The 23,505-nt window shown below is 44.5% G+C and overlaps 1 protein-coding gene and 1 pseudogene across 2 annotated transcripts; one reads left to right on the top strand and one right to left on the bottom strand.

Moving 5' to 3' along the window:
* Positions 1–937: 937 nt before the first annotated feature.
* On the top strand, positions 938–10,885 carry LOC308491972 (E3 ubiquitin-protein ligase TRIM58-like; annotated as a pseudogene). The gene is made up of 5 exons (XR_013995419.1): positions 938–959; positions 1,283–1,382; positions 4,519–4,546; positions 7,356–7,585; positions 9,367–10,885. The product of XR_013995419.1 is annotated as an E3 ubiquitin-protein ligase TRIM58-like (transcript).
* Positions 10,886–20,296: 9,411 nt separating this feature from the next.
* GARIN6 (golgi associated RAB2 interactor family member 6) lies at positions 20,297–23,290 on the bottom strand (the record flags this gene model as incomplete). The annotated part of the gene is made up of 3 exons (XM_081036198.1): positions 20,297–20,615; positions 21,147–21,349; positions 23,135–23,290. 3 exons carry the CDS (start codon positions 23,288–23,290, stop codon positions 20,297–20,299), a joined length of 678 nt encoding a protein of 225 aa, XP_080892324.1.
* Positions 23,291–23,505: the final 215 nt, after the last annotated feature.

Genomic DNA, 23,505 nt, shown 5'->3' with positions numbered 1-23,505 from the left:
GCAGAAAGCAGTACGAGTGCCAACGCCTGCAGTTGGAAGCTAGGCCTCGGCCACTCTGCGGTCTGGGGCCGTCACTTCACTCTCTGGAACGCAGTGTGCTCCCCATTGGAAGGGGGATGTTGTCCTCACTCCATAACGAGGTTGATGTGAGGCTCCCAGGAAATGGACACAAGTGCGTCCCATCACGGAGAGCACCACACACACATCAGGACACCTGGGGCCTGAATTCCTACAAAACACAGCCTGGGACATGAGCAAGCTGCACAGCGCACGTGCAGTGTAAAGACACCACATGCGAAGTCCACTCCGTGAAACAAGATGCCACTGCGACTCCAAGAGTCATAACACGTTTAGTAGATAGATACATACGTGCCAAAGGACAAAGTCTGCATGGGGACGATCATGACGACATTGGGGACAGTGGTATCTGAGGAGAAAGGAAAACGCCACCAGGGAAGGGCGCTCAAGGAGAGTAAACCACATTCCTTTTCTTCCTTTAAAAACAATTCCCTCTAAAGCAAATGTGGCAGAGCGGTCACCTGATGGAAGCGGTGTGTAAATCAGTAAATGGGGAAGAAGAGGAACAGAGGCCTCGTTTCCTTCAGCTGGTGGACATGTCGGTGAAGACATCCTTGCACTCAGCACCTAATAGGTCTCGGGTCCACTTTTGGGGTGGGACAAAAGGGGAGCGGCGCCTCTTACCTGGATGAAGTCGCTCTCAAACACCGGCATGTGCTTGAACATGGCAAACTCTCCCTTGCGCAGCTGCCTCTGCAGCTTCCCCGAGGAGTTCCTGAACATGTGCAACATAGGGCTGCTCCACGCGCTGAGACTCTCCCGCGTCCCCTTGCTGCCCATGGCTGCCTGTCATTAACCGGCGGAAAGAGAAGGAAGGCACGTTATCTCCTTCGAAACAGAGCAGGGACCCGGCACGAACATGGCCGGCCTGTCGCCCTGCAGTGATGGGCAGACCTGGCCCTGGCCCCTGGCTTCCTGCAGGCAGGGCCCCTGAGTGAGCTAGAGGGAGGTGCCCCCTTCTCCGGGCCCCAGGGGACAGCAGTGGGACGACTGCCCGCACAGCTGGAGATGCAGACAGCCAGTCCCTGGACCCCACCCTCCGCCCTCAGCCTCTGCCCTCCTGAGTCCCAGGCCAGGGGCCATTCCAACCCGCCCCAGCGCCCCCACCCTGAAGGGATCCCCTCACCTGCACGTCCTCTCCTCAACTCCACCTGAGTCTGACCTCGGCCCCCTTTAAGCTCCTGCTACCCATTGTGACCTGCAGCCATCACACAGCCCTTTGTGCTCATCACCACAGCCGCCCCCACAGGAAGGGAGACCAGATACCAGAAATCAGCCTTTTCCATGATTGCACAGAGTCCACGGTAAGAATGCACAGTCACTGCTTTAATCTTCCTACAAGAGCGCATGTGCAGACTCCACCCTGGAAGGTTGGGGCTGCTCACTTTGGGGACTTAGGAGTGGAGAAAGGAGCTCAGGGTCAACCAACACCTGCATGTCACCTTGATGCTGTTTTTTGGGCTTCTGGGCTGGAGCCCAAATGCAGCCTCTACAGGCAATTGGTGGAGCTACAGGTAGCTCTCAGGTATAGCCACACTTCCTAATTTCCCGTACACGGAGGGAACAAGGATCATGTTGGATAGCTGCTCCTGTGCCTGTCTCCCGACACCTTCCGGCTGATGGCAAGTGGGATCTGGTCTTTAGGACAGAGACCTATAGGGCAGTCCCAGCAACAGTCCTCCATGGACAAAAGTCATGAATCAGGGAAACGTGGAGAGCATCTCCAGGAATGTCATTTGCCTCTAGAAGTAGCAGTGACTCAGGCCGTGTCTGCTAAGATCCTGGCCACTCACACCTTCTTCAGGCCCTTTAGTGCTGGGAATACCGACCGGGGAAGGCCAAAGGGAACCCCACGCCGTCACCCTGGCTCACAGGCATATGTAGCTGGCGTGGAGGAGGGGGGGTGACATCCTAGAGACTGTACCCAGCACACCTACTGCACTTTTGGTTTCCCTGATTTTCTCTATTTTCCATTCTCTAGTTCATTTATCTTGGTTTATATCTGCATATTTTCTTCCTTCTGCGTAGGGTTTAGTTTTTTGGTTTTTCTACTCCCATAATGTGTACAGTTAAATCATTGATCTGAGATCTTCTTTTTTCATTTAAGCTTTTACGTCCCTAAATTTTGTTCTTAACGCTGCATCCAGTAAGTTTTGGCATGCTGTGTTTTGCTTTTCACTTGTCTCGATCTACAGGGAGTACCAAAAAATATACATATACACATTGAGAAAGGAAAAAACTGTATTAAAAATGTTACATTCAATATATACTGATAAAAACGTTGAACTACAAATCATGTGTATACATTTTTGGGGCACCCCTAGTATTTTCTTATTTTCTCTGTATTTTCCTCTTTGACTCATTGGTTGTTCGCAGGTGTGAAACAAAAACACTTTACTTGCCCTACTGAAAGCCTTTTCTAAAAGCAAGCCTTTGTTGAGTCATATGCTGGCCAGAAACGGACCAGGGGCTAGGTCATGACCCCTGAAACACCAACAACAGGGTTAGATGGAGAAGACAACTCGTCTGCCATCCTGGATTTGACGGGCGCTTGTACAAGTGATATTTTGGGGAAGAAAGATGTAAGTTGTTTTGAATAAAATGACACCAGCTACAGAGAAAGAGGCGGGATGAGGTGAAGGTGGGGCATTTCTGTAATAGGAGCAGGTCTGTGAGGAAGAGACATTCACTACTTCTGATCACTTCCAGGCAACAGTTCTGAAAGTTCCCGCGCAGGACCTGGTGGCGCCTAGCGGCCGGCTAATAGACGGCTGGAAGTTGATGCGAAGTCCCACAGGCAGGTGTCTGTGTGGTCTCTTGACCGTCACTCACAGCTAGAAACTGGTTCAGTGCTCTGTCTCTTTCTCTCACTCCTCGGCTTCTGACATTTAATTGAAAACATCTTAGACTTTCTCTCTCTGTGACAAGTGTGAAAACTAAAATAGGAAGCGTCAAGTAAAATTGGAGTTGGGGTGGCCTGAAAGAGAAGCTGTCATATCACGCATGGTTAGTTGCGCCAAACAGGAAGACATGTGCCTTGTGTCTCCAACAGGAAGATGTTTTTCACTTTACTCCTCAAGGAGAGGAAGGGAGATTCGCCCTTCGCTGAAAACAGCTTAGCCAATGAGAGACTGTCACAGCTCAGCTAAGGAAATGCCACTACATTAATAGCCGGTTTCCTCTAAATGACCCTGTTTATAATAGCTACTCCCAAATCTCCCCTTTTCTCTATAAAAGTATGTTCCTCTCTTTTTTTGTCTTTTTAAAATTAGTTTCAGGTGTATAAAACAATGTAATAGCTGGACATTTCACCCCTCACAAAGTGATAGCCCCTCTCCCTCAACCTACTACCCCTCTGACATCATAGATAGCTGTTGCATTTCAATTCACTCTATTCCCTATGCTGTACTCCATATCCCATGACTACCTGCATATGTTAAATTACAGTTGTCATTCAATATTATTCAGCTTCAGCTTTAGGTGTACAGTGCAGTGGGCAGGCACCTACATCCATGAAGTAGTCTCTCTATTAAGACAAGTGCCCATCTGACACCCTGCAAAATCTTTGCAACATTATTGATTATAGTCCACAAACTGTCTTTCATATTCTCACGGCAATATTGTGAATACCAATTTTTGCTTTCTCATCCCCTCACCTTCTCCCTCATCCACACCGCTCTCCCAACTAGCAACCAACAGTTTTTCCTCTATATCTCTGAGACTATTTCTGTTTAGTTTGCTCATTCTTTCATTTCTTTATATTCCACATACAAGTGGGCTCATATCGTACTTGTCTTTCTCCATCTGACGTATTTCACTTAGCATAATATTCTCTAGTTCCATCCATATGGTTGCAAAGCAGAAAAGCCTGTGATTTCAGCGATATGTGGTATATAAACTAAAAACAACAAAGGAACAAGACAAACAAATGGGAAAGAAAAACTCATAGACACAGACAATAATTCAGTGGTTTCCAGAGGGTAAGGGGGTGGGGGTGGGGTGATGAGGGTAAGGGGGATCAAATACATGGTGATGGAAGGAGAATTGACTCTGGGTGGTGAACACACAATGGGATATATAGCTGATGTAATACAGAATTGTACACTGAAATCTATGTAAATTTACTAAGAATTGTCACCCCAATAAATTTAATTAAAAAGAAAAGAAATAAAGTTTTCTCATCCTCTACTTTTAACATGATAGTTAGTAACTATTTTATATGCTACCATAATGAGCATACTTTGAGATAAATCTTTGATTATGTCTGGAGTAACATGTAAAAGTGTATTTATGCTTGACTTAGTTACTCGTGAGGTTGGGCATGTTTGCTAGCTCACCAGGGCCTCTTTAAGGCGATCTTAGAAGCCCCTGATTTCACCTGGTCGGTGTTGGTACTGAATGAGCATGTCTGTAATGGTCTGAGCATCTCTTCCCAAACAGGCAGAAGCTCCAGATGGCCCTGGAACTGGTAAGTAAAGAGATAGAGGGGGCTTTCACACAGGAGGCTAGTGTGGGGAAGAAAACTGTCATTTGGAAGGTGCGAGAATATTGGGGCTGTGGAAGGTTCCAAACTTGGGTCATTAAATCATTCTTCAGCTATTTTTCCTGTGCCAGCATATTTGTTCCGTCTACACAGGTGCTCAAGAAAAACATCTCACTGCCGTCCTAGGTAATCCCACCCCTTCCAGTTATATTCGACATCGGTGCTCTTCGTGTTTCTAACACTACAGAAACCCGAACCATAAGCAACTTTGCTGATCTGGACCTTCCCTGGTATCTAGAGCAGAGTCTCAGACTGCCACTATGAGTTTTAAAATGTTTTTGTTGGATGAATGAATAATAAACATTTCATAGCACTGATGCAGATGAAATTTAGCTAGAAGGCATTCATCTTAGCAAGAGAGGATGATGTGAACTTTCAGCCTCCTTTCACCCACATGCATGTTCTCTCTTCTGCATTTCATCGGCTCTTTGTTTCTCCAACCCATTTGTGCTCGTGGGTACACACACAGACACACTCAGACACACACACACACACACAGACACACACAGACACACACACACATAGAATGGTTCTCAGTCCGGGGTGATTTTGCCATCCAGAAGAGATTTTGCAATAGTTATAGGTATTTTTTCTTGTCACAACTGGGGATGTGTAAGGGTACTACTGGCATCTAATTGGTAGAGGCCATGAATACTGCTAACACCGTACAATACCCCCCACTCACAACAAAGAACAATCTAGTCAAATATCAAATAAGATCTATGTAGATTGAGAAACTATGTAAGGAAACTATCTGTGAAATATATTTACATATTATACCATATAGAGAATTTATCTTATAGAATTTTACCATTCTTTATTTTCTCCAAATAATCCCCCGTCTCTGATCATTTTTGATGTTTTTCTAATTCTTCTTTTTTCTTGAAATGTGGTCTTATACTGTATCCTACTTCACACAGATATTTCCATAAGCACCATTTGTTGCTACATTTTTCTGTGTGATGTCTTATTTTCCATCGCTACGTCTTTAAATGCAAAGATAAATATTTATTGATAAGCTTTGTTCTTTGTAGACTAATAATCCAAGTCAGTTACTTTCGATCCTGACCTGCCCACAGATTTACAAATTCAGAAACTCCATATTAAGATCTGGGTCGTGCATTTTTGAAAACCTCCACTGGTTATTCTAAAGTAGAAATGGTGCTGAGATTCCTGTTCTAAGCCAAGGAAATTTGCATGATCTTTAGTACTGAGAATGTATCCATCCATGGGAGCCAAATGCAACAAGCATTTGGTTTAATAAACGAACTCTCAATTCTATAAAAGCCCTCTGCTTCCTGTATCTGTAGATATAATTGTAGCACTGAAAAGGATGATGTGCGAGAAAGACGGATTGCAACCAAACCCCTTCTCTCCACACAATCTGTCACACCCAATGACTGCTGTCCTTTTCAGTGACGAGGTTGTCGGCTCCCTTCCTCAGTAACCTCAGACATAGGGGAGAAATTACATGAGTGGTACTTTCAGATCAGATTATGGAATTCAGAGTTGCTTCATGTTAAAGAGGTGAGGATTATATGAATCTAGTGGCTTAGAAAATGGTAGAAAGGAGGAGAGTTGGGGAACTGGAGGGAGTTGAGTCCTGTGGGATTTGAAAACTATTGTTAATTTTTTTTAAAGGCGAGAGCTTATGATCTTTCATCAAACCAAGATGTTATGTTTAAAAATAGGCTAGGGAGTGCAAATGTGGAGAGAACGTGGGACGATAATTTGCCTCTTACACTCAGGGTAGACATAGTTTTCCATATACAAGTCTCAATAAAATAAAATTTAGATATAATAATGCTGTGTCACGGTGTGTTCCTTAGGTCTATTTAAAAATCATAGAAATCATTGTGGATAGAAATCAGAATTAATTCCCTGAAGATCACTGGCAGTCAGTGAACTGTTCAGCTCCTTCCTGGCTCTGCAGGGAGTATTGGCCTTAGGGAGCCAGATCACAGCTCTAGGAGCTTTCAACTTCTCTAAACTCTAAGCCTCCTCTCATTCACATTTATAAATCCAGGTCTCTCTCCTCTCTCTTCTTAATTCAGTTGTTTCTACAAGTGCTCATTCTAGTGACTCCTCTACTGGTAAATCGCAATTTCTCTCGTGAAAGGGCTCTCTTGGTGGCTCTGCTTAAGGATTTAGTAGCTGTTAAATAGGAATGCCCTTACTGCCCTGTTCCCACGTGTTTTATATACACACATACGTATATATACATATATATACATACATATATACATATATATATGTATATATACGTATGTATGTGTATATATATATGTGTGTATATATATGTGTGTGTGTGTGTGTGTTTATAAAATGATGAAACCGAATGTAAAAGGGAATTGACCCCAAGTCCAAATCCAACACTCAGCTGGAAAACTCGGCCAAACCACCTCTCACGTGAGTCGCCTCTGGTTTCTGGGTGCTTTTAAAATGCAGCCAAACTTATATTAAACTTATTGAAAGTTTGTTTTGTTAAAATGCGTATTACCATTTGTAACCATTTTAAATGTAGTAATGTTTATTTTAAAGGTGCTATTAAATACGTGACCGTAGACATTAAAAAAAAAGAAAAGTAAGTGAAATAAATGCAGCCAATCAGTTCCTAGTGGCGGAGCTGGGCGCAGGCCACACAGGGCCATCCAGCCTGGCTGTGTTAGCGAAGGCGGCCTCTAGGTGGCGATGTGTCCCCATCCTGACGTTGGCGGTCACTGTGTCACTCCAGGAGAAAGTGGAAACGCAAAGGCAGCGCTTCCGGCTGGAGTTTGAGAAGCACCGAGGCTTCCAGGCCCAGGAAGAGCAGCTGCAGCTGCGGCGGCTGGAGCAGGAGGAGCGGGCCACTCTGCAGATCCTGCGGGACAGGAAGAGCCCGCTGGCCCAGCACAGCAGAGCCCTGCGGGAGCTCGCCGACGAGCTGGAGGACAGGTGCCAGCGCCGGCCCTGGGTCTGCTGGAGGTGAGGCCACTGGGACACAGGGCAGCGCCCACAGACAAACCACTTGGGCGTGTGCACTCTTGAGGGAGAACACACCTGAACTCGCTAGGAAAGCTTCTTGATCAGAGGGATGCTAGAGAAGCACAGAGAACAGTGCCTGTTAAAGAGAAAAACATGCATATTTTTAAAAATTAAAATTAATCTGATGATTTACATAAGATAAACAGAAAAAGAACCACCTACACTATGCTGGCTAAAAAATACTTCTTAAAACCTCACAGTCAGTCTGTCGCTGATGCTATTGCCGTATGCAGGGATGGCGAAGGCCAAGTCTTCGGTAACCATCTCAGGCAATAGCCAAGCAAATACATACATTTCACTATAAATTGTCCAGCTAGGAATTTTCATGTTAAAATGTAAGGCAAATGCTAATTCTCTATCCCTATCGTATGCTTATTCCAGGCAAAGCGGGAAGGAAGTTCCTGCCCCGCAGTCTGGTGGGATTGTACAACAGTGGGGACAAGGAAATGTTCCTTTTGAGCCCTCGATGAAGACATTAATCCCCGTGAATCAGGAAAACTGTCACTGATGGCTACATGGCACAGAAATAGAACTCACTCAGAGAAAGTTTTGGGGCACACTGGGCTCTAGCTCATTCCCGATGACTTATTCTGGGGCTCCTGAACTGAGGAGTTCATATCTTCATACAAGTGCAGTCACTAAGCACTGACCACACAGTGGGGGGCATTAAATTTAGGAAATTACAAAGCACATGCATTTTATTTATCCCATTTTGTCTTCAAAATATCTATATATAAGTAAAAAATATGGTTGTTGTTGCTATGGCTATACTTATTTCCTTGTGAGCAAACTAAGGGGCAGAAAGGAATTTCTTGTTACATTTCAGACAAAGTAAACACAAGAACTTCAGCATTTTCAATAACATTCATTGTACTATCATATCTCAAAACACAGCTTACTTAAAATAAGCATTCACTAGCGCCAAATCAATGCTAAAAAGATTTATAATACAAATCTTAGGGAGCATATACTCAAATACTTTTTCCCTTTCTTCCCCGGTACCAATGAGCTACACTTTATACCCAGCGGCTTAGACCAGAGCCTGCCATTCCCATAAACAATAAAATTAATCATCTGCCCGCTTTACAAAAATTGATCTGATAGGTGATTATTTTTAGAGGGAGAGGACAAATGTAACGCAGGTTATTTGTTTAACAATCTACTTTGAGAAAAAATGTCGCTAGCTATTAACGGCTTCCATTTTTACCCACTTAGGTAACCCACTCACATATGAGTCCATAGATAGGGTGTGTCGGTTCGAAGAATGAGGAATTTGGGGTTTTCATACAGAGATATTGAGAGTAACATTTTATGTCTGTATCTTTCACTATTTCCCAAATACATTCTGCAGCTATTTAAGATCTATTCTTACTCTAATTCCATCTGCATTTGTTGCAGAATGTCACTCTTAAAACATCCAAATGTTCATTATCAATTTGGAAAGTTGTCACATTGGTAGATATCATAGGTATTAACTGAAACTTTGTGTACTCTAATTCTATTCTAATACAGGCAAACTGATTCTATTATGTTCAAGTCATGAGAAAATTCAACAACAGCCTATATTTGGCTTCAATGAGGGGAGATTCATGTCTCCTATGTTTTACCTTAATAGTTAATGATATCTAGTAATTCCTAAAGAGATGTTCCTGGCTTGTCCCCAGTGTGTCAAAAGCAGTCTCCAGGTCTCACACCTACTTGTATTTCTCTCTCCCTTCCAGGGTGTGAGAGGAGTCTTGAGCCGGTATGTTTACTCTCTGAATCAGAGATGGGTTGCGAGAGGCCGAGGTCGTTGGTGGATAACTGAGACATGTGGGGTTCTGTGCTCGTCACGGAGTAAGAGTGTCACGCGGCTGGAACTGGAAACCATCCCCATGGAGCTGAAGACAATGTGTCGCATCCCTGGGATGAGAGAAATGTTGAGGAAGTTCCAAGGTCGGTTGCATCTTAGAGCTCAGGGAACGATGGCGCCTGGGCTCTAGCTGTCCCTGCACCAGTCAGGTACAGAAACAAGCAGAAGCCAAAGTGAAGTAAGTCAATTGAGCAAGGTTTTACTTTGAGATCATGGTGTGTGCCTACTAGTGGATTGTGGAGGCTTTCGTGTCCCATCACTACGGTACCCTGCAGACAGAGCCCTCTTTCCCATTGCTGGTAACCATAGGACAAGGCAGAGTTACAGCCAACTGTGCGCCATTCCTGACAACACCCACGCGGATGTGCCTCACAGGCTTCCTGGAGACGGTACTGATGGAAGAGGGGCCCATGGCAACGGCAAACAATGAGGGGAATGGGAGAGAGCACCATGCCCAGAAGGAAGAGGACTGAGGTATATGGAGCAGTCCTGAGGAAAGTCAGAGACACCCATACAAACTGCATCTGCTTAGAACAGTGGGCTCATTAGCTGTGACACGAGGAACAATTAGTTCCAAAAAGATCTGCATTTCCTTGTCTATAAAATGCTAAAATTAGTATTGCTTGAAGGACTAAATGAAATATATTTTCAAACAAGAAAAAAAGCGTCACGTGAAAGCATTGCAGAGTATCAAAATATTAAAAGTTTGGTGTATTTTACTGTCTGTCAGTTTGATGAGTTGCATACATTAGATAGTTAAGAAAGCCAAAAATATTCAGTCAATTAGTTTTATGTTGGAATAACTGTGGTGTCATAAATGAGTTTTTTTGGTCTGATTCTTTAAAACACTACAGATTTAATTTTTTTATTTCTTTGTTTCATCCAACATATCCCAAGTAATGAAAATACACTGTGACTATGTAGTGCTTTGAATACTTAACAGGAAACACCTTTGTCCCATAATGAGCAAACCCATCTTTACCACTCTTGTGTAATGATTTAATCCATGTTCTGATGGGCAGTTGGATACATACTAACTGGATAAATCATTGCAAGTCATTACACTCTCAGAATCCATGTCCTCATATCCCCGATTCCATTTCCTGAATTAATTACTCAGTTAATCAATTCAGTAAATTTTTGTTGTTTTTTTCTCACCAGCCACTTTTCTAAGTGTTAGAATATATCACTGAAGAACAACAAAAATCCTCCAAATCCCCACCTTCATGTTACACGTATTTCCTTAAATTATGCAATATACAGAAAATGTTAGAAGGTGATGCAAATTATTGAAAAAAAGAGCAAGGTATATATATGAAACTCTCTTTTACATACACTTAACTGTAACCACTCAAAGAAAGAAAGAAAAAATCCAGAGCTGAGAAATATAACATAAAAAAAGAAACGGAGGGAAAAATCACAAAATACCACAACACTCAATTAACAGACAGGAACCAAAAGACAAAGAAACAATGGAGACACTAAGCGACCAGAAAACAAAAGATAGAATGGTTATAGGAAATCCTCATATATCAACAATTACCCTAAATGTAAATGGACTGAGCTCACTGATAAAAAGGCACAGAGTAGGCGTTTGGATCAAAAAACAAAACCCAAGCACGTGCTGCCTCCAAGAGACACATCTCAGCTACAAAGACAAATATAGACTCAAAGTGAAAGTGGAAAACGATACTCCAAACAAATGGTTTCCAGAGAAAACTGTATGTAGCCATACTTATAGCAGATGAAACTGATTCAGGATTAAAACAAACAAACAAAAAAGGGTAACAAGTGAGAAAGGTGCACTTTTCATAATGATAAAGGGGACATTACAACATGAAGACGTAATTCTTATCAATATATATGTCCCCCCCCCAATCAGGGAGCACCAAAATATACAAAGCAACTACTAACAGAAGTAAAGGGAGAAATTGACCAAAATGCATGAGAACATGAGAACAACCTCCTAAAATACTTAATCTGTGTACATAGAAAAGGAAACACACGGATGTGTCACTCGTGCCTGTGTTTGGCTGAGTGGGCATCTTCTCCCTCTACAGTCAACGTTCTGTATTTTGTACACATTCCACACTGCAATGCTGAACTACTTTTAATTTCTTTAACATGCTTGAATTGCAATGAGGGTCAAGAGTTCTTACTTAGAACTTTACTCTGCCACTACTTATGTGGCGGGGAGTAAATTACTTAACACGCATGCGCCTCCATTTTCTGATCTGTATGGTGGAGCTAAGAGAATCTACTTATTGGGGAAAAAGTAAAGTGCCTTACAGAGTTTCTGCACATAGCAGGAGCTCTATAAAAAAGTAACCATTATTATGTGTACAACTGCACTGTAATAAATTCTCCTGCTTCTTAGAAGCAGCCAGCTAGGACTGTCTTCATTCAACTTGGCTTTTATTTGTAACGTATATATTTCATATGTAAATGTATTGGAAAAGAAAAGTAGCTAGATTAAGGTTACTGCAATATGAAAGTGTTATGTGGGAAGCAGTGAACAGAAGGATTTCATAGGATGTAAGTCGCCGGACAGAAAGATGCTGGGTGTGATGACAATTTAGGGAAGCTTCTCCCACACGAGGCACAAAGATGGTTACAGGGGATCCCACAACAATCTCCTCTGTGGCTTAACCAGGAGGGCAGTAGCTGCACTGGCTCTGTGGCAAAGGGGGGTATCCTCGAGCCACAGGGTCCAGTTGCTGGCTACAGTAACCTGGGGTCTATATTGATCCCCGTGTTTCTGAGTGAGCACCCCAAGGGCCTGTCCTTCCTCTTCATGCACAAAAAGGCAGAAGGGAATCTGGCAGTTAGGATGCCCACGAGCAGGGAATCTGGCAGTTAGGATGCCCACGAGCAGGGGTGTTCATTTACTCTCCTTCAAGGTCTTCAAGGCCATTCCATCCTGTCTTCCCATGAAATTGGGTCAGAACTGTCATTCTTTAGTAGGAAACTTAGAGGCTTGGCCATAAGAGGAGAAATATTTGGTATCCAATTCTGGCAACAGCCGACCAGGCCATGGAAACTCACAATTGGTGCTTAGTTTTGGCCCTTGGGAAACCTAGGATGCCATAGAGACTATCTGTATCCAGGCATAGACTGTGTTCCAATATCAGATGTCCAAATATCAAAACTGAGATTGAGGAAATTATAGTTTCTCTTTGGAGACCTTCTGTCTCTTTAAGGCCGAAAGTAACAACAGCGGAGCTAACATCCTGTGAGGAAACCGAAGAAGAGCAAAGAGGTAAATCATCCACATATTGTAACAAGGTGGAACCTTTAGGGAAAACTACATCGTCCAAATCAGTCTTCAGAATCTGTGAGAAATACAAGGGCTGGCAGTAAAATCCTGAGGTATTGCTGTCCAGGTAAAGTGCTTTCTTTCCCAAGTGGAAGCAAAAAGGTATTGGCTAGCTTCATCAACTGGGATGTGCAGGAATGCACTGCATAAATCAATTACTGTAAAGAATTTGCTTCCAGTTGGAATGGATGCCAGCAATATATGAGGGTCAGTAATGACAAGGTCTGGAGGGATAAACAATGCGGTTTATTGCTCGGAGGTCCTGGACAAACCTCCACCCTCGTCCCTTTGACTTTCTCACAGGTAACAGAGGATTGTGATGAGGTCTATTGCAAGGGTTAATTAGACCCTGACTTATGTCATCTTCTATTATGGGCTTTATACCTTGCAAAGCTTTCTTACTGATGGGACATTGATTAATTCTGGGCAGAGGCTTTGAAGGATCAATTTGAACCTTGACAGGAGGTGCACTGTGAATTCGGCCAATGTCACGTAATGATTTTGCTGATAAAGAAGATGCTGGTGGGTCCAATAGGGACCATTTCTCAGTGTTTTCAGATTCAATCACTGCACTGTCAGAGACAGCACCAATAAAGGTGGTGACAAGTCAGGCAATTCACCTGATTGGTGATTCTGATGGTTACCATCAAGTTCTAACCTATTTCTCCTTTTCGAGAAAAGGATACACCAGTGAGATACTTCTCTAAGAAGTCTCTCCCCAACAAATGGGTAGAGGCTGCAAAACCACAGAGAAAACAGTGTTGACTTCTTCAGAGGCCTAGACAAAGGGCATTACTTTCAGGTACATGAACCTGTTGAGGTTTATTTGAAATCCCCACTATGTGAAATACGTCCTTACTCAGAGGCAGGGGCCAGTTGATAACACTGAGGTTGAGCACCGAGAGTGTAGCACCAGTGTCCATAAGAAGAGAAACAGTTTGCTCCCCAATTTGAAGAAAAGTTTCTCCGACGATTAAGGGGAAAGACTGGAAAAGCCACTGCAGTTCCTCAGAGCCCTGTCACTGGGAATTAGGAATGCTTCAAAGGGACTGGTTAGTAGGCAGAGAGTGTCTTATAAGCTGACATTTATGGCAATCCATTCTCCAGTGTCCTTCCTCTTGCAGTAGTGGCAAATATTGAAGTTCTCTCATTTCCTGGAGGGCCTCTCTGCTGAAAGTCTGACGTTCTGGCAATGCTGCTTCTAGACAGCTTGTTAGGGTACTGGCAGCTCATTGGCCAAATCTACCAAATCTAAGGTAGGCATAGTTACCCATGCCATCCTGGATCTCCGATCCAGGAGGGAAAGTTTTAATTTAGCTCATTGACAAAGAATTAAAAGTTACATGTGTGGTGTCAACATCTGAAAGAAGACCAGAATTCTCCTTAAAAATGATCTGAAATCTATTCAGTAGTCATGAACAGATTCAGCAGGCCTTGTGAGCAATTGTGAATTATGCTCCAACCCATAGATGTTGGGAAGGCCTTAGGATTGCTTGATGTAGTTTTTGAGCAAGTTCCTTGGCTTCCTCCCAGTAATTGGAGGTGTGCTTTTCTAAGTCTCTATCAGGAAGCTCCCTTCTGGCAATGCTCATCCAATATCTACCTTGGCCTTCACCAACTAACATATGGATTAGCTGGTACAAATCAGAAAACCCTAGTTGATAGGCCTGAATAGTAATGTGAAATTCCTCAGCAAACTTATTCCAGTCCTCAGTCACCTTAGGCAATTCCTTTATAGTGGCTCGTAACTTAGCTTTAGTCCATGGGGACATAAGAGATGTGGGGTTTATTGGGATCTCCATAGGGGCTAATGTTAAATGGGAAAGTACTGATAAGTTCTGAGGAAGGGGAAAGAGAAGACTCAAGAGAAGGTCACTCTGGGGGCTGAGCTGGAAACAGAGGAGGTGTTAATGAGGGACCTGATGGCATTGGAGGTGGAGCTAGAGACAAAGGAGCAGTGGGGGAAGGGCAAGGCAGTTCTGTGAAGGAAGAGCACCAGGTTTCAGGCGCCATTCAGTCTCTTTCTGAATTTTCAGCAGCCATTGTTAACTTGAGACTTTATTTTGTAATCGGGTAACTTTAGATTCATAGCCTTGTTTGGAAGCCTCAGTATATCTCTCAAAATAGGCATTCCATTCCTGTTTCTTAGCTACAGTGTTGTTAGGATCCACTTTAGTTTTAAGAATATCAAATTTGGGAATCTCAAAAGTTCTCCAAAGTGGCCACTGATTTTCTAAATTAGTCACATCTATACATTTAGTTAAATATGTGCATAAAAATTCCCTGCAGGTTTTACACATATACTGAGCCGGTGTCCCTGGAAGAGGGACAGTTTTAGAAAGCTTAGACAGCAGGTTTTCCATTTTTAATACTGGGCCGGAAACAGTTCAGAGCTTGAACAGCCTGCTGGTCTTCAGCTCGCCTCACTCTTACCCTGGGGAACAGTCTGATCACCGAGAACCAGACCGAAGGCAAAAAGCCAATTGCAGGGAAATAACCAATTCTCAGAAAGTGAAGTTACAGGCTAGCTGGATGACACTCTTCTCACTTTCTCAATGAGACGGCGCAGTCTAATACCAGCCCAAACTGACCAATTTCAGTAGAAATAAACTTTATCCCCAAAAGGACTTTAGGCAAAGGCCAGTTTTAGTCTCAAAAGACAGTTTGTTTTCAAAAAAATTCAAGCCAAGTTACCACAACGAGTAATCAAGCAACATACACAAATAGGCCTTTAATGCGTTCACACACACACACACACACACACACACACACACACACCAACAACAACAACAACAGCAACACAAGTTTAAAACAATTCTCGAATAAAGTCTGGAGAGCGCCAGAGAGTAACAGGCCTAGAGAGTAACAGGTGAAAAGGCCGATTGGCTCAGATCCAGGAGAGAGCTCATCAGAGTCCTCTAAGCTGGGAACCAAAGAAGCATCGAGCTGAAACAGGTCAGTCAGGCACCAGAGCTGGTTTGCTCACCTATCAGAAACCGCCAGAGATTGTTCTTCTCTGGATTCTGGATGATCCTTTAAAATGTTGACTGGGCCAAATAATTTTCCAGGTAGTTCACCACAAGAGGGTTTATTTGGGAAAAATAAAAAAAGAAAACCACCACAGCAGTGTGAGGGCACACACCTCTGGACAGCTGCCCATGTGCAAAAAGAAGTGACCTCTTCCCAAGAGGGTCCCCAATATAAATCCCTCTCCCAGAAGTTGGAACCATAAGATTTTAACAGGAAGTCAGGCCTAGAAAGTAACAGGAAGCCCAGCTCTGCCCATAGATCTCCCAGTTCCATGGTTAGTCATCTTAAGATGCCAGTTGACTTTTATCACTTATACTAAGCTTATAAAAATCCTATCATACAAATCAATTATTTTAATCACCTAGACCCGTAATTTTCAATATGTTGATATTGTGTGAAGGGTTTTCACCAGATTATTTGTCATTTATCATGCCACGGAAAGATAATTGGATGGATTTGATGAAGAAGGGAAAGATGATTTTGGACTACCGAGCATCACTGACACATGCCATTTTTGTAGACAAATAAAAGGATGGTTTACACTTGTGCGAATTATGGGTATTTTGAGGGCTGTATGTAATGACCGGCAGTTGCAGGAAAGGCAGAAACTGTACCATCGTGTGCAGAATTTTAAAGCCCATCTAATTAACTACAAAGTTTTGCATAAGGATGAAACTCAATGAAAGGAAGAGGAGAGAGAAGCGGAGAAGAGCACAATGATAGGGTGGATAAAAACAAAAGAAATGGGAGCAAATAAAACCGGTTGAACAAGAAGGAGATGGTAAGATCTCCACCTGCCTGCTGAAGCATACCTCAGAGTTGTCATAGATGCTTACATTCATGTTTTGAGAATTGAACAAAGGAATGTCCTTGTAACAGGTGCATGGTTTGGATGACACACACAACTGGCATCACTCCTATACATTGGTTTCTTTTTCTGACGGTCTTGAGATATTGGGAAACAAAAGAGTAAAGGGTTTAGCCATGACTACAGAACAGTTTCTATCAACTTTGTCTGGGAATGAAGGGTCTTCTCCCCTTGACATGTATAAAAGACAATCAAGATTATGAAGTTTCTATGATCACATCCCTAAATCACTGCCACTTGGAAACAATGTTAAAGCCTCAGTTGATCATTGCCTTGGAGGCAGGGCTTCTACTGGATCAATGGTCTGTAGGGAATAAATTACAAAACAGCGACAATTAAACAAGAAGTAAAAGTTTCTCCAGTTTGCTGAAGTGAAGAAAACAACTTCCATGAGACATGCACTTGCCCTCCCACCTCCCAAAAAAGAAACCACTGCTTCTATAGATATGTTCTGGTGCACAGTTAATAATTTAAAATGTATACTCTTCTTTTGTCATTGAGTTATGAGTCACCTTGTCATCTCATCATCATTAATTAGTATCAGTGCCAGTATTTATTGAATGCTTATGTATTAGGTGATTTGTTAGCATTTTCACATATATTATCTCTCATACTCTTATGGCACTTCTAGGAGACACACGGTATTATTGCTGTTACTTATGGTATTTATTTCATGTGATAATAATAGACAAAGTATATAAAAAGTGAAATGTTTTAAAATATGGATTTATACACTGTAATCGTTACTTAAACAGCTTAGTGTACATTACTTTGAATGCTTTTCCATATTCTGATCCACTGACACATGACATATGATCCTTGCCATCGGAGGCTTATGATTTCCTCAAGGGAGAAGAAGACACGCATGTGTAAAAAATAGAATTTTTACAAATATGTTAATTCCTCCTTATTAATACATTGTGAACAAAATGTATTTCTATGCATAAAGATATGTTGGAATAATGTCCCCAAAAGAGTAGTCCCTTAAGGAAATTATCTAACCTGCAGACCAGAGAAGTGAGTATAGAAACACATAAAGCACCCAGTCCTTACACTGCCCATTCATGCAGACACCTGGTCATGAAGATATAAATCCAAGATAGTCTGTTTTAGCCTCAGGTATTTAATAAGGTATCCTTCTCAAATCACGTTTTTCCCCCTTGGCTTCTACGATGAATTGTACAGTTTTGTAGGCTTTCCTAATCTTTTTCTTCCTCTTCTAAGTCCTCCAATTCTGTCTGCTTTCCTTCACTCTCATCTCTGCTGGGCTTTATTTAGTTCTTTATGTCTCACAGGCTATTTTCAGGTTCTAGTTAAAACTTCTCAATTGTCTGCTAGGATTTTTCTCACTACATTCTAAAATATTTACCAGTCTAAAACCTAACATGATCTGAAAAATCCTTTCCATAAACATGACGAGGTTCCCAGCTACAGTAGCCTCTGTGCAAAACCATTGTACTTTTATTGTATGGGAAACACTCATAACATTTACAATCCCTTGTAATAACAGTTTTCCCAAATAATGTAAACACATAACGAGATGTGCCACTGTATTTGTCCTATTCATGTGGTATCTACACCATTAAGCCTATTGTCTATAAGCCAACCATGTAAGGATAGTATGAATGCATTAATAAATAGATAACTACTGATGCAGAAAATAACAGTTTATTGGGAAAACAATACAAACTCAATTCTGTAAATGTTTAGTTTCCGGTGCTTAAGGAACAGCCAACTATTTATTTGATGTATTCAGGAGAGTAAATAAATTAGGAAATTATGTCAGACTAGAAGGTCAGAGTTCAAGGTATTTGAATTTAGGGACACAAAATGGATTGCCAAGGGCCCAGGGTGGCAGATAAGAAGATAAAATTCACAGGGGGAAATGTTGTAAATGGTGTTAGATGTAAACATTTTAAGGAAAAGCTTTTCTTTTTTTTAAAATTAAAGTGTATTGGGATGACAATTGTTAGTAAAGCTACATAGACTTCAGGTGTACAATTCTATAATACATCATCTACACATCACATTGTGTGTTCACCACCCAGACAAAGAAATCTTTTCAAAGTGTCAATTCCATGAAAATGCAACCTATTGAAAAGTTTAAACAATAATCAAGTAGAGATGCCATCATTCACTGTTTTGTGAATAGACTTAACGGGGTTAAGCTGGGGTAGAAGTTGAAGGGATTAGAAAGTACAAAGTAATAGACACAACATAGTCATATGGATATGAAATATACTATGGGGATTATAGTCAACAATGTTGTGAAGATTGCATAGGGTGACAGTTGGTTACTGGACTTATCAAGGGGATCACTTCATAGATGGTGTAGATGCCTGACCACTGCACTGTACACCTGAAGCTGAAGTAGAATAATATTGTATGTCAACTATAAGAAAAAAAGAAAAAATATATACATATTCGTATTTATACATAGTCACGTGACGTGGAGTATGACATAGGGAAGATAGTCGATGGTATTGTAACAGTAATATAAGATGTCAGAGGGGGAGTAGCTTGGGAGAGTGGGGTTATCACTTTGTGAGGGGTGTAAATGTTTAACTATCATGTTGCTTTCTACACCAAAAATAAAGGCAAAGTATTGAAATAGAGAAAACATTTCCAAATAATATATCTGATAAGGTGTTAAATTCTAAAACGCATGAAAAAATTACACAAATAACTAGGCAAGAAGTCAAAAATTCAACTAAAAAATAGGCAAAGTATTTAAATAGGCATTCTTCAAGGGGGTTGCCTGGCAATCAGGCTCCACGGGTGGGAGCTCAAGACAGATTGTTTGGACTCCTTCCCCAGCGGCGTGAGCAGGAGAGGTGGACTCAGAGGTGGACACCTCTGTGTCCATCGGTAGGCTCCTGATTATGACTTCACCCAATGTCATTTCTCCAGGGACCTCCACGGCCTATCCGAGCGGGGGCACAAAGAAGCAGAGAAGAAAATTAGTGAGACGGAAAGGACTGTCACCTCCTCAAGAGCCTATCTTAGAACCTCGGCAGTCACCAAATCCAGTCTCCCATTGTATGCAGGATCCTCTAACGCCCCACCAGGGTCCCTGCAGCTAGGGGTACAGGCCCAGGGACAGGGAGAGCTCTGGTGGGGTCCACCAATGAGCACCTCACACGTTTTCTCACACCATCTTCTCAGCATTTCTGCAGAACAGATTCTAAAGGGAGACGGTGGCCAGGATATGTGTTTGTTCTACACACTGACAGCTACAAACAAATTGTGCACCTGTCTGCGAGCTCGCTGCCATGTCCCAGATTTACACAAGAGTCAGTTCATGGCCCAAATAAAGCAAGGATGTTTTCATAGTTAGAAACATCCCTCAACACCCGAGGACGCCTGAGGTCCAGAGTGATATGGAAGTGTTCCCGACTAGACTGCACGGTCATTGCCCTAATGTAAACGGTGCAACGCCGGTGATGAGATGAGGGTTGGTGACGTCTATGGGAACTGGGACTTCCAGGAACCCCCGGGACCTCCCCAGTGTGCTCATGTAGCCTGCGCTCCTGAATGCCACGCGTTCCCTGGTCTGCCCAGGGGAGCAGCACGCAGAGCCGGCAGCTACTTTCCCTCAGGGCTCTGCTCCGGGCTCTGAGAGCCTCTGCAAGGGCTGACCTCTGGGCTGCGCTTGTCCTGTGCCTGCAGCACGGGTAGGTCCTTCATGTCCCAGGCCGGTTCTGCCTGCAATCCACTGTACGCCTCCACTGGCGGTCTCAGGAGGAAAACCAGGTCCTCCCACTGGTCAAATACCTCCTCCTCTTTTGCATCTGCAGGGGGGCACAGCTGGAGGAAGTAAGACCTGCCAGTGGCAAGCTGCAGGCGGAGCTGTTTTTTCTCGGAATTTTGGATGGATATCTTCACGAGTTTCAGCGGGAGCAACCTGCAGACAGCAAAGCGTAGGGAGGTCCAGTGGGCATATCAGGAAGAAAAGGCCCTGGTCTCCTGGGCAGCCTGAGCCCGCTCTACCTCCCGGTGGATTTACCACACCCTGACCCCTGACCTCAGGGCTCATTAGGCCCTCCTCACCCACTGCAGTAGCCCTCCACGGGTGTATATGCGGCAGCGCGTCCTGCCTCTGGATAAATAAAACCTCTGGCTCTGGACCACCTACCACAAATGGCAGGTGAGACCCTTCACTCTGTCACATGAGACCGTCCTACTGTATTGGCCCCAGCTCTCTTTCTGCCCTATTTTGGCAGACTCCTCACACACCCAATGGCCACTCTCCCCACAAGGCTAGCTGCACCCACTACTGTGTCTTAAGCCCCGTCTCCTGAACCCACAGCACAAAATCGCTGGTCAGGGTGGAAGCCCCTCTTGTTCCAGAGCGGACAGCAGGGTAAAGCATGCGCCTCGAGGCCTTGCCCTCGTCTGCACCCTTGTCACAGGGAAGGACGACAACGGGTCTCACCTGGTCACCTCCAGGCTCTCGGCCAACTTGCGGCCCTTCCCGTTGGTGCCTCGGTCACGTCTGCCACTGACTGCATGACCGTCAGCTGGTCGTGCCAGCAGCATGACGTCAGGTATTGACAGGCCGGGGCTGCTGAATGTGATGCCCACAGTGACCATTTGCACACTGTTGTGCACGTCCACCACGTACCCTCTTTTGCTGACCTGTGGTTGGAAGAAGGAGGAGAGCGGATCGGTTTCCATTCCATTTCGTAGGTCCCCCTCGCTGCGGAAGGAACTCCAGTGTCCAGCAGGGCTCTGGGCGTGCAGCCAAATCGCGAAGGGCGGTCGTGTTCCCCGGGGCTCGCGAGAGGCGGGGAGCACGGCGACAGCGCCCTCTCCAGTCTCCTCTCCTGTCTGAGCTCGCAGAGGAGCCCAGATCCACTCCCTGCGCTTCGCCCCTGGGCAGAGGCTTGGTGATGACGGTCCCAGCAGGACTGGCCGCACAGCCTGAGCACCAGCAGGTGCGACTGAACGCGCAGCTACGTACCCCGCGCTCGCAGAGACCAGGCCCTGAGGCCACCATCACCACAGGGCTCCGCCAGGGCTGGACTCAACCCAAGGGCCGAGTGCAGGGATCCGGGCAAACATTTAGAATTCCCGAAAATGGACATTATTATAAAATAAAAACAGTTGTTTGGCCTCAAGTTGGCTGATGGAAGACACAATGAATCGTGCCGGGATCATTCCAGACTACAGAAGGAGAGAGGTGTGCCATCTAAATGTGATACATGACCCTGGGCTGGGAAGAACAGTTATTAAGAACGTGAACGGGCAGCTGAGAAAATCGGAACGCATAGTGTACATTGCAGCATTGTGTCAGTGGCAGATGCCCCGACACCGGGACCTGGTTACAGACACAAATGTCCAAGTGCTTAGGTGACACAGGAAGACTCGAAGGGTAGGGATAGCCACCACCCCATATCTCCTGTGGTTCAGCAAGAGGGCCAGTCTCTGTCCTGCTTGTTCTCTGTGTGCTTCTCAGTCCACCTCACACCTCATAATACATCACAAGCCTGCTGCCCGCACTGCTCCCAGTCATCACACGACAACATTGGGACGTGGGTCCCAGGCGACACTGATCCCTAAACTCTCCAGGTCACTCCAAGGAGCAGCCCAGGCTGAGAACCAGCGACAGATACAACGTCATGGAGGTCCCTGGTGATGCCCAGGTGTCCTGCTCCCTGACTCTGCCCTCTCTCACACTCACAATGAGGGGGTTCTTCCCACTCCCAGTCTGATTCACATGCAGAAAGCAGTACGAGTGCCAACGCCTGCAGTTGGAAGCTAGGCCTCGGCCACTCTGCAGTCTGGGGCCGTCACTTCACTCTCTGGAACGCAGTGTGCTCCCCATTGGAAGGGGGATGTTGTCCTCACTCCATAACGAGGTTGTTGTGAGGCTCCCAGGAAATGGACACAAGTGCGTCCCATCACGGAGAGCTCCACACACACATCAGGACACCTGGGGCCTGAATTCCTACAAAACACAGCCTGGGACATGAGCAAGCTGCACAGCGCACGTGCAGTGTAAAGACACCACATGCGAAGTCCACTCCGTGAAACAAGATGCCACTGCGACTCCAAGAGTCATAACACGTTTAGTAGATAGATACATACGTGCCAAAGGACAAAGTCTGCATGGGGACGATCATGACGACATTGGGGACAGTGGTATCTGAGGAGAAAGGAAAACGCCACCAGGGAAGGGCGCTCAAGGAGAGTAAACCACATTCCTTTTCTTCCTTTAAAAACAATTCCCTCTAAAGCAAATGTGGCAGAGCGGTCACCTGATGGAAGCGGTGTGTAAATCAGTAAATGGGGAAGAAGAGGAACAGAGGCCTCGTTTCCTTCAGCTGGTGGACATGTCGGTGAAGACATCCTTGCACTCAGCACCTAATAGGTCTCGGGTCCACTTTTGGGGTGGGACAAAAGGGGAGCGGCGCCTCTTACCTGGATGAAGTCGCTCTCAAACACCGGCATGTGCTTGAACATGGCAAACTCTCCCTTGCGCAGCTGCCTCTGCAGCTTCCCCGAGGAGTTCCTGAACATGTGCAACATAGGGCTGCTCCACGCGCTGAGACTCTCCCGCGTCCTCTTGCTGCCCATGGCTGCCTGTCATTAACCGGCGGAAAGAGAAGGAAGGCACGTTATCTCCTTCGAAACAGAGCAGGGACCCGGCACAAACCTGGCCGGCCTGTCGCCCTGCAGTGATGGGCAGACCTGGCCCTGGCCCCTGGCTTCCTGCAGGCAGGGCCCCTGAGTGAGCTAGAGGGAGGTGCCCCCTTCTCCGGGCCCCAGGGGACAGCAGTGGGACGACTGCC

Source organism: Rhinolophus hipposideros (assembly GCF_964194185.1).
Source record: "Rhinolophus hipposideros genome assembly, chromosome: 23".
In the NCBI taxonomy this organism is placed as follows: Eukaryota; Metazoa; Chordata; class Mammalia; order Chiroptera; family Rhinolophidae; genus Rhinolophus; species Rhinolophus hipposideros.
Note: the sequence above shows the minus strand (reverse complement) of the source record. Positions and strands in the feature narration are given on the sequence as shown.